We start from the raw sequence: 11,276 nt of genomic DNA, 5'->3' as shown, positions 1-11,276 counted from the left end.
TTGTGGCAGGAGAAATAGGTCGTGTATAACTCTGCCTGTGGAGAGGAGATCCTACGTCATTTCGCCTATGCCTGGGATCGGGATCGGCATACATTCTCAAACCTATGGGAAGCCGTGCTGGGATGGGGTGTTGTGTGGAAGACATCACTAGCATTCCCAAAAGGTGTTCTGGCTCCGCTGGCCATGCTCATTTTGGCAGCGAGGGAGAGAGGGTGGTAAAAGCAGTAAACAAGCATGCACCGGTTTCTGAGTGTTCTTCCCATGTTCAGATGAGATTAGCCTCTTTCCAGCTCCACCCAAAAGCAACACCCAGTGCACTTCCAGAGAAAGCATGCAGAGCGCAAGCTCCCTGCAGTGTTTGACGGCACGGAGCATGTCCAAAGTGCTCGTTTCCCCTCTCTAGGATCTCTTGGCAGTGCCAGGAAAGTCCCTGGTCTGAAACCCTAGACAACCATTGCCAGGCAGTATGAAGGAAGGCAGCCCCCCCCCCCCGCCCGCTTCCCTGCCAGCACGTCAAAGGCCAAGGCAGACCAGCACCAGAGGAACCAATGGCCCCAACGCACTCGGTTCTTTTTTGCAACAGGATTAAGACAAGGCAGGTTCTTCCCTGCAGGGGACAGCTGCATTTTTAAAACCACGAAGCACCTCTCCCGTGCAACCAGTTCTTTAACTGGATATTGATGCCTATGCATTATCTAGCTTGCCTCGCACCCCAGGAAGGGGGCGTCCTTCACCCCAGTTCTGCCTTCGCTCCGCTGCTGCAGACACAAAGGATAAGCGGGCAGAGCTGGGCGGCAAGAAGCAAAGAAAGGAATCTTGCAGCAACTTCCGCGGGGCCTCGGAAGGTCTTCACAGGGGCACAAATTCAATCTTCATTAACCTTCCACCCCGCAAGCCCTGCCCACCAGCCCACAACTTCACCCCAGAGTCATGAAGAAGTACAGAGAGCTGTATTTCCAAAGCAAAAGTTGTTTTTATTGACAGTGTAATGAAATTTTCTTCATATCACTTGGATGAAATGAGAGACAGCAGTGTGTGGGCAGATAACGCTTTGTTGGTTGGATTTTTTTTTTTAACTACAAATAAAAACGGAGGAAGAGAGAGATAAAAATAAAAGCATTTTAACTTGTACCTTTAAGCAACTTAAGCACAATATATACACAAAGAAAGCAAACAAAGCTGTTGAAACCAAAGTGTTTCAATCAATAGAGAATTACAGATTGTGTCAATAAATACCAAGTTTTATTTTTGTTTGTTTTTAAAGAAAAACTGCCTGAACAGGGCAACATTTTATACAAGATACAGAAAGGGGGAAAATATTTTTTGTATATATATTTACAATTCAGTGCACCCAGGGGGGTGAGGAAGGAATGCTTGGCACCAGCATAAAGTGAATCAAATCAAGGGGAACAATGAAGGCTGGAGATAATTTTTCCTCCCCGTCTCCCAATATTCGTTTTAAAACAACGTATATAAACATATACGCAGAGAAACATAGGAATGTTCTAAGAACTGTTGCTTTAGTGCCCCCCCCCAAATTTCAAAACAGTACCAAACATATTTTAAAGCAATATTTAATATAGGCTAAATAAAAATTACCAATTAAATAAAAACAGGGATATAGATCTATATTTTAAAGTTAAATACTTTTTCTTTTTAATTGCTCACAGAGGAATTGCCCTTTTGCACTGGATGCTGCATTGTTCTGGAGAGATGTTCTTTTAACTACACTTTTAAAAAGAGATTTCTTTGCATAGACCAGAAGGGGCAAAGTCTTCCCAAAGGGTTCCAGTGTGTAAGAAATGCTGGGTACTTTGTGGAAAAGTTAAAGTGAAACTTTATCATCTAAGACATGCAAGGATGCCCATTTTCTCCTCGCCAAAACAGTCCTGTGGTCCAGTCTAGCCCAACTGCACTGGAAGGGTCTATCCAGCCATCAAGCCAACCAAAACAATCCATCTCTTCTTGCCGAAGGGAATTCTGTGAGAGATGGCCACCTGTTACACCTTCTGATTATTAATTCCGTTTCAGCTGTTCCAAGTAGCTTCTCTGATTTTTGAGAGTGGCAGTTCAAGGGGGAGAGAGGGTTGTGATTCAGTCCAGACACCACCAGGTGGGTGCGAACATGTTGTGCCCCTAGATGTTTCACGGAAATGAGCGCTGAGCAGAGCTGGAGTGGGGGCCGGGGGTGCACAGATTCTGCTCAAGGTTGCTTCCCTCAAAGGACGTAAGCTGCCCAATAATAGCAACTACAATCTACCCAGCTACTTTTCAGAAGCGGCTATTGCTCGATTGAAGGATCACAGAGACAGAGCATCTGAAACAAACAGACTGGATCAATACACATTGCACAGGCCTCATGTACTAACCACATGACAGTGAGCATTATGGGCATTGTAGTCACATCTGTAATGCACTGCCTTTGGGAAGCCTGAACTAGATGTTCATCTTAACCAATTACTTATAAGTCGATATATATTTGTGACCTTTTAGATTTCAATAGTAATATAAAAGCAAAAATGAGAAATGTGCCATGATTTGTGTACCTTCTATAAATAACTTCCTTTGGCCAGTGTCTGGTTTGGATTTCTCTCTCTCCCTTTAATAAAACACCCTTTCCACTTCCAAGAACAGAGAAGCACTTAGACCTGGGCTCTTCTGTGTATCAAGGTACCATAAATAGATTAGATCTGTTCTGTAAAGATCTCATGGCCAAGTCCTTCGGTAAATTAAATAAATTAGAAAATAATTTACAACACAATGTAACCTTTGTTCTTTTTTAAATAATTCATACCATTTCTTTTCTCTTTTTTTCTTAATAGTTTAAGGTTTTATTACTCACCCACAGTAGAATCATGGACAGCACACACACAGCTACAAGTCTTATACAAGAATGGAATGGTACAAACCAAGATTCATTTATTCTCTTGAATCATAACAACACACAGCCCATCTCCTGAAACTGAAGCACAGGAGTTCTCGACAGATGCAGGACTGCTTGGAAGAACGGAGCGTGCCTTTTCGCTTTGCTGCAGCGTTGGAATGCCCCACACTTTGGCTGCCCAAGGCTCAAATGTTCTTCTTAGCCATGGCTGTGAGTTCCCGTAAGGGCGAGCCCTCTTACTGCATGACGCCTCACCGTCAGAGACAGGATGCGGGGCTGCCCATATGCAAGAAAGAAGACCATGGAGAGGCCCGTAACGCTCCATCATGGCCTGCCTCTGCTCTGCACAGCTGAACAGATTCAGAATCAGTTCAGCAGACCCCGTCCCCCGTGAGGACCCTCTGCAGTGGGGGCTTCTCAACCCCTTTCTGAGACTGCACGGTCTGTCCGCAAGGTTCTCTTGCAGAATCCAAGGGAACGAAACAGGATTTTAAGCTTGTAGTGTAGATGTACGGCTTAAGCAGAAGACGGACGACCAAATGCCTTTGGTCACCTTGAAAGTGATTTCTTGGTTTTTCAGCCAAAAGAAAATAAAAACAAAAACAAATAGGGCACCCAACACAGAACAGCCTTTAAGCCCCGGGTTGCCGAGGACGTGACCTCATTTTCAGGTCCTTGGCCAACACTCAGTGCTACTCAGGTATGAAAAAGGAACAAATAAATAAATACAGATATATTATGCAAAAAATATGATTGTACACATAATACATCTGAGGTATTACTAATTTAAATAAGTTCTCTTGCTCAGTTCAAGCTTCGGTGGCTACTTAAAATTGCAATTTTGCAATAAATAAGAGGATGGGGGAAAGATGTCTCTAGAATAGTGTATGGGCCTCTTTTTTCTGTAAACGTTTTCCCATGTAAGCAAGAGCTTGCTTTTTGAGCAAATGAATGCCACAATAAATATAATTACAAATATAATTCCCAAAGTCGTTTGAAAAAATTATCTGCTAACATTTGAAAATGTTTGCAGAAGGTGCTCTGTGGGTGATCCGCCGTGTTAAAACACAAGGAATACTTTTCACAAGGTCTCCCTCCCCCAACCCCATACAAAAGCAAGGAAATTGTGTTTATTTTGCAAAAGTTTTCTTCTGTTTTTGCCCACCCTCCCCACCCCTCCCATGCCAGGAAAAGGCCAATATTTTTGCACAAGCAGTAAGAAAACTGATTGTAGCTGCAGTTCCCCCGACCCCACTGCCCAAAGTGTCCAAAAGGAGCAAAACTTTAAATTTGCTCAGTTAGAGCTGTCACATTTCTGCCTCTTACAAGGAGAGTTTGTTTATTCATGATGGGGTTTTAGCCCATGTAGGGCTCTCCTCCACCTCATTTCTTAAAAAGAACCAAAGTTAAACCTTCACTGTTTCCATGAGCGATGACTTAATAGCATCTTCCAGAAGCTGATTGTCTGTAAAAGGCGCAGGGGTTTCTGGGACAGATTCAGACAAGCCAATCAGAGACTCCAGAAAGCAGGTGCTCTGATCCCCAGGCTGGGACAAGCTGGGGAAGTTTGGCAGCTGAAGCTGCAGAGCAGAGAAGTTGTCCAAGTTCTCGTACTCCTTCAAGGAGTTGTAAAGAGGTCCCAGGTTGTAATCCGAGAAAGACTGGAAAAAATCCAGAGAGTCCGAGGACAGGCTCAGGTCTGTGTAACTCTTGGAATCTTGATCCACCAAGGAAGGCTGCGCACAGGAAGAGATCCCCCCACAGAGGGGCCCAGCGGAGGGCTCCCCGAGAAAGCAGCTCTCCCCCTGGTTGGCGTTCTCATCCAGGCATTCCGTGATGGTCGGCAAGTGGCTCAGCGAGCGCCCGGCGGCGTGGGTGGCGTGCTGGCTCTCCACGTCCACGCTGAAAAAGCCGGTGGGGTGGAAAGAGCTCAGGTTGTCCTGGCAGCTGCTGGCGGTGCTGCTGTCGTCCTCGGCGTCGGAATCGTTGAAGTGGAGGATCCGGGCCAGGCCGTCGTCATCCACGTCCGACTGCGACTTCTCGGATGGGGCGGCTTCGTACTGCTCCTCCAGGTCCTCGCTTTGGGCGGAGGACACTGAGGAGTCGGTCATGTCGCTGCCACAGCTGTTCTCCCCAATCGCCTCCAGGTCTGTGCTGAACTGGAAGGCTGGGGCCAGGGGCACAGCCCTCTCCTCAAAGGCCGCCTTGCCCACCGGACACCCAAGGGGATGGGGATGGGGATGGGGCCGGTCCCTGAAGGTGGGCTCCGCCGCAGGGTTCCTCTCGCCGCTCTGTTGGTTCTTCTCCAGTTCCAGCTTCATGATGGTGTGGATGAAGTGCGTTTGCACCCGGGCCTGGTTGAACTCAATTCTCCCTTCCGTGTTCCCGCAGCCATCTTTGGTGCAACCGCACGGAAACGACGTGTGATCCATCTGGGGGCAGAGACACCCGGGGTTAGCCACGCGGAAGCTCATCTCACACGCATTCCCAAGTGCTCTCTCCTTGCACCGGATGCTCAGCCAAAGAGGGCCTAGTCCCGCGGCTGAGCTATCTGAGTGGGCAGCAGGGAAGTTTCACACATGGCAATTTGTGCCCCATGGTTCACTCACACGTCATGCACAAAACAGCACTTTTGAGAGAGCGCATGTGAACCCAGCTCATGGGAAGGAGTCGTCTTGCTTTTTAAAAGAAGGCAGACAGGCCTAATTATGTGGAGTGATTCACTTATGGCCCAGAACTGACACCAAGCCAGGCTCGGCTCCAGGAAGCCACAAGCCTTTCCCGCCAACGTCGATTCAGCAGGGCGACGCGCTGCCTGGAGATGCTCCATGTGAAGGGCCGCTGCCAGACCAGCGCACGGGGCACCCAGGAGATCCCGGTTCTAGTCCCCATTCAGCCATAAAGGTCACTGGGTGATGCTAGGCCAGTTACAGATGCTCAGCCCAGCCTACCTCACAGGGTTGTTGCTGTGAGGATAAAGTGGGGCTGTGTAAGCTGCCTTGGGTTCCTCACAAGAGGAAAAAAGACGAGGTATAAATGCAGTGTCGTAATCGTCCTCTTCCTCCTCCAGGCATTTTTCTAAGTCATTCTGGCCTAGGTGGCTTAGTTCAAAGATAGGCCACCAGCTGCCCTCCAGGCATTTTGGACTACAATGCCCATGACCCCATACCCTGTGGCTCTGCTGGCTCGGGCTGAAGGGAGCTGTTAGTCAAAACATCTGGAGGGCCACCAATTGGCCACTCGTGGTCCAGAAGGTAAACAGAGATCTACATTTCAAATCAATCCCTGCAAGAGCTGAATTTGTAAAGGTTTTCCTACTGGTTCTGCAACTGGGACAAGACAGTTTAGTGGCCGCAACCAGGAGGACATTGTCCAGTAACGCCTCTGTGCATGGAGAGCACCACCTGCTTGTGCTCCTTGCCTACAGGTGTTCACTCCGCCACCGAACAAGGGGCTGAGGAAGAGGAGGGCCAGCAGGGGGCAGAGGACACGGAGTTGGAGGAAGCAACCAGAGCATCTCTCGACGCTCGCCTCAGCTCCGCCACAGACGTGCCAAGTCACACTTTAGGCACACCTGCACTTCCCTTTAGCATCACCAACTGGACCAGGGACATAATGCAGAGCGATGAGCCCCAAAGAGACCCCCCAGGGGCAGCTCGGAGCGGAGATGCCCTTGCCCTGCTCACCCTCTGCCAATGAGGGGGCCACTTCCTCGTGGAGGGGGCACCGGTGTGTCCTGCTCAGATACTCCGGTTTCCCGTTTTGCGCACGGTCCCAGCTGCGGAAGGGAGAGCCACATACCTGGCATTTGATTCCCGCCAAGCTGCAGCTGCACGTTTCCGGATCGCAGAACTCCTGGCAGTCGCAGCCGCAGTCTTCCCGGGAGAGGCGGATGCTGTGCAGCTCCCGCTTCTCCTCCTTGTCGATCTTCTTGACGCCCATGGCCTTGAGCAGAGCACGCCTCTTCTTGGCGGGGTAGGGCTGGAGGAAGAAGCCCTCCTCGGGGTCCAGGCTGCTGGCGTCGATGTCCTCTTCCGAGATGTCCTCCGTGGTAAGCTGGTTGGCCTCCTCAGACTCTTTCGTACCATTCATGGTCAACTGATTGGAAAAGGGAATGGCAGGGAAAGCTGTGTTGGTGAAGAGGCTGCACCTGAACCCTGACTCCTTCCCCAGGTAGTGACCCGACTGTGGTGCAACAGCCTTCCCCCACCTGGGGCCTTTCCAGTGTGGACTACAACTCCCAGCATGCCTTGCTGGCTGGGCTTAATGGTAGCTGAGGCCCAACATTTCTGAAGAACACCAGGCTGGGGAAGGCTATCACAGAGCGCTAGACTTAGACGAACCCATTAGATTTAGGGCAGCCTGGGACCAGGTTCCAGCTCAGCCGTGACGGCCCACACTGGGCCACTGTGCGAAAAGCAGAGGCTGAAGAGGCCTGCAGCCACGCAGTGGGCTGGCTACGTCAACCAAACGGGGGACGCTGGTTTTCCCCGCAAACGGCTCTCCTCTCTTCGCATTCCTTCCACGCTGCCTCCCTCCTGGGCTCCTGCCTCTTCCATTTTCCCACCGCAGAAGACGGGAACGGCCCCGTGCATCCTTTCCTCACCTCTCCCGCCTGCCTCCGCTCCCCCATCAAGGACCGCAGCCAGAGCCCTTTCCACTGACTGCACCCTCGAGAGCAGCCCATCGGGAGGCGGGCAGCCCATGGCCACCATCGCAACGTCGGGTACCGTGTCACAGGACCGACCGCGGAGCTGCGGGGAACGGCGACCTCCATCCATGGGCTCCTCCAGCTGTGCTGGACTACAACTCCCATGCGCTGGCCTGAGGCTTATGGGCATGGTGGTCCAACAGATCTGGAGGACACCAGGCTGGAAGAACTGCTTTACCAGTTCATGCGGATTACGAAGAGCCGCATCCTTCCTCCCACACTGAAGCCGCCTCGCCTTCGTGAAGGGCCCGTTCGCACGGCCAGATGCTACGGGGGCTGCTGGGAAGGACGCCCTGCTGGAGGCCAGGCTCCTGGTGCCCCGCAGCTGGCCCTGCCTGTGCTGGCGGCGGCCCCGCTCCGGTGATGCTTGCTCGCCACGGGCTACACCCCCAATCCGTTTAGCCACAGGCGCCGAGAGCTAGCTGCACCGGGGACCCCCAGAGCACCTCCCCACCACTCACCTTCCACTTCAAGGCCTCCAGTTTCTCCTCTTTCAGCCGCTCCTTGAGCTTCTCCCGCCGAACCGCTTCCTGCTCCTTGCAGAACTCCGCCAGTGTGAACTCCCGGGCGAAGCCGTGCCTCCTGGCCATGCCGAGGGTGCAGCCCCCGCGGCTGGGCACGCTGGTGAAGCCCTGGCAGCGCTGGAAGTAGAAGACCGTGACCCGGTCGAACTCCACGCTGTTCCGTTTCAGGCGCTTGCTCTTCTTCAGGATGGACGCCGCTGAAGAGAGAACAAGGGAGGGCGGTGAGTGCCAGGAATCGCTCCGTGCAGAGAGGTTCACAAGGCCGGCTTCCAAGAGCCTACACAGCAGGGCTCCACTCCCATGAAAGTTAGGGACTTCCTTTAAAAAACCCTCACGCATACAAAGCCAGGATTTGGGAGCTCCACAAGCGGCAGAGGTTACCCTGGGGGGGGGCTGGGGGGGCCTGTTTGCACAGGCAGAAACTGGGCCCCTCCTGCATGTTCTCTTTCTGCCGAAAAAGGCATGCAGGCAGGTTTTGTACCTCATCATCCGCACAGTGTGCTGCACACCAGAAAAAGGTGCAAGCTTGAATCCCCCACCATGGAAAACCCCAACTCTTATGCCAGAAGTACAGGACATAGGCAAAACGTTCATCCGGTTCCGGTTTTTAAAAGCTTTTTAAAGAAACTGGCAAAGGGTGAGGGGGAGTCCAAGCCAGCAGCTGGCCTCTGCACCCCAACCCACCCCCCAAAACCACGCAACACTCTGACCGCTGCAACAAGTGGTTTCTTTCACAGACGCACATGGGAAGAAGAGCACAAGGTAATTGGCAGGCTTGTCTTCCCACTCTTTGACTGTGCTCTCCAAGTGGCTCTCCAATTAATAAAATTCATTGAAAACTTTTGCAGAAGAACAAAACGAAATCAGCCAATGCTGCCACAGGGAACGGCCTCTTTTTCTGTGGATGTTCTTGGGTTTTTTGACCTGCCCTCTCTCCCAGGAACCCCCCTCCCCGGCAAACCCACTGTTGCAAGATAGTAAATACATCATCTAATGCTCCTTAGCACTCACAACAGCCCTATAAGGTAGTCCGGCATTCTTTTCATCATCCCAAAATGAAGATTAAGAAAGGATGGGGGGCACACGGGCTTGCTGAAGGGCTTCCCTGCCAAGCCCTGGGTCAGGACAAGCAAGCAGCAGCCTCCCCTAGCTCGGACTGTCCCCCAACAGGCTCCCCTGCAATGCACATGTACAGGAACTTGACGGTCCCCCAAGGCCCGCGCCAGATGCTGCCGTGTGCCTGGGCCAGCTCTTGCCCACACACACCTATGAAGCTGTGCTGCTGAGCATTCCCACACGGTAGCAGCTGCTGTGCGGGTTCGAGGGAAGCGCGTCTCCCACGAACAACTGGGGTGGGGGCCTGAAATATGCATCGCGGATTCCTGTAACTCTCTACGGGTGACATCTGTGTGCCATCAGCCAAGAGACTCAGAGGGCCTGCACAGAAATACGGAAACGCAGACACCCAAACAGTGTTCTTGCCGAAGCTTGCAGAAGAACAAGATCAGCAGCAAAACAGCTGCTTGGAGGCGGCGGAGATGGCGGCTTCTCTTGCTGCCCACTGAGAGGAACGGTGAAGCTACAGCTCTGCTCTCGGGGGGTTGATCTGAGAACAGCTGCAGTCGCCCTTCTCTGCTGCCAGGTGATCCCGGCGTAAACAGGCCAGCTCCGTGCCGCCCATGGGGTGCATTTCAGAAAAGCTTGCCATGTAACCTTGCTGCTGCCTTCGGGGGCTTCCTGCTTCTGCCCATGCAAATTTTTAAAGCTCAGGCAGATTTTTTTAAGGGGGGGTGCAGGTGGGGAGAGACACAGTGTGGCCCATAAACTGCAGGGACGAGAACACGCAGGAGCACAGATCAAAGGCGGCGCCTCATCGCCGAGATGCTCCCAGACGTGAGCACAGCCCTGCGACCGGCTTGCGGCAGGAGTTGTGTGACTCCTTCGGCCGTGCCCGCCTGAACAGCACTAAGCCAGCCCCCCCCAGAGCTGCCCGACCCCAACACAAAAGACACAAAGGGACTGCTGAGCACCAGAAAGGTGGGTTTGGGGCTGGCGCCTCAGCCAGCTCTTTGTCTCCGCTGCCCCTCTTGCTTAGCCCCACAAACGAATGTCTTGGGATTGCAGGCAGTCGCGCCTCTATGGCCTTTAGCAAAGCTGCCAGGGGCATCAGCTCCGCTCCTAGCTAAGAATTCCAAGAGAAATAGGGCAACACCTGATCTCTGGGGACCCACTCTTTCAGACAGGTGTTCTCAAGGCAGCTCACAAGAAAGCCAGGCAGATCTCCCGGGAAAGGGGGCTGCAGAGTCTAGGGTGCCACCACCAAGTAGGTTCTTGCCTCAGAAATCACCTGCACCTCAAGTGGCCATGGCAACCCAAAACGGGCCTCTGCAGAAGGCCATCGCTTCCACAGGGGCACTGCTGCTCTCCGCGAACCTTTGGAAGCCGGCCAAATGCAAACGTTGAGCCAGGGCCCTACAGAGTGGGCTGAGCCGACCTGGCTGGCTGCAGAAGGGAAGACGCAACAGAGCAAAAAGTGACAGGCGGAGCCGATAGCCTGAGCCAGGCATCCCCTGGGAGGAAAAACAGAATTCCAGACCCAGATAAGCCAGGCAACTGAAGCGGGCAGCTTCTGTGGTAAGCCACAACAACAACAAAAAGCTCGATCAGGTGTTTGTTGTGCACTGTGTCCTCTGTACTCGCTGCCCACGGGGGCGGGGGGGGCATGGAGATGCCCCGGCATCTTAAATGTCACCAAGCAAACAAAATACAAGCCGCTGTCATTGTCATAAGGGCTAGAAACATTGCTTTTAAGGTGTTCAACTGTGCCTCCACTATCAGAAGCCAACCCTGGAATTCCTGAGCTGTGTGAAGGGCAGAACGCCCACGCAAAGCTCCCAAACCAAATGCTAAAAAATGCAGCTCCGAACGGAGACATCCTGTGCCCACCCCACTTCAGGATCCACTTTCCACATTCGGGGCTGCGGATTCAGAGAACGCCATCACCAAAGTAAACTCAGCATGCCCACCAGCTGTGGCCTGGCCCCCGCTGTGGCTATGCAAATAGCATGCAAATCAGGTGCATGTAGCCAAAATATGCAGATTGGTGCACACCCAGCAACATGCGGTAGGAGTCTGCCGAGCCCTTTGTTCTAAACTA

The 11,276-nt window shown here is 52.4% G+C and overlaps 1 protein-coding gene across 2 annotated transcripts in view; it reads right to left on the bottom strand.

Moving 5' to 3' along the window:
• Positions 1 to 953: 953 nt before the first annotated feature.
• The window catches only part of CSRNP1 (cysteine and serine rich nuclear protein 1), a 31,725-nt gene continuing 21,402 nt past the window's right edge, over positions 954 to 11,276 (bottom strand). For both annotated transcript variants that reach the window (XM_044424806.1, XM_044424805.1), the window contains 3 exons: positions 8,057 to 8,316; positions 6,686 to 6,982; positions 954 to 5,316 (listed from right to left, as the gene is read on the bottom strand). In XM_044424806.1, the coding sequence (XP_044280741.1) occupies positions 4,291 to 5,316; positions 6,686 to 6,982; positions 8,057 to 8,316 (1,583 nt within the window). In that variant the 3' untranslated portion in view covers positions 954 to 4,290. The remainder of the gene's footprint in view (positions 5,317 to 6,685; positions 6,983 to 8,056; positions 8,317 to 11,276) is intronic.

The sequence above is a fragment of the Varanus komodoensis genome, unplaced genomic scaffold, assembly GCF_004798865.1.
Source record: "Varanus komodoensis strain SLA01 unplaced genomic scaffold, ASM479886v1 scaffold15, whole genome shotgun sequence".
Classification (NCBI taxonomy): Eukaryota; Metazoa; Chordata; class Lepidosauria; order Squamata; family Varanidae; genus Varanus; species Varanus komodoensis.
The sequence above is the reverse complement of the archived record's forward strand: the minus strand, read 5'-3'. Positions and strand labels throughout refer to the sequence as shown.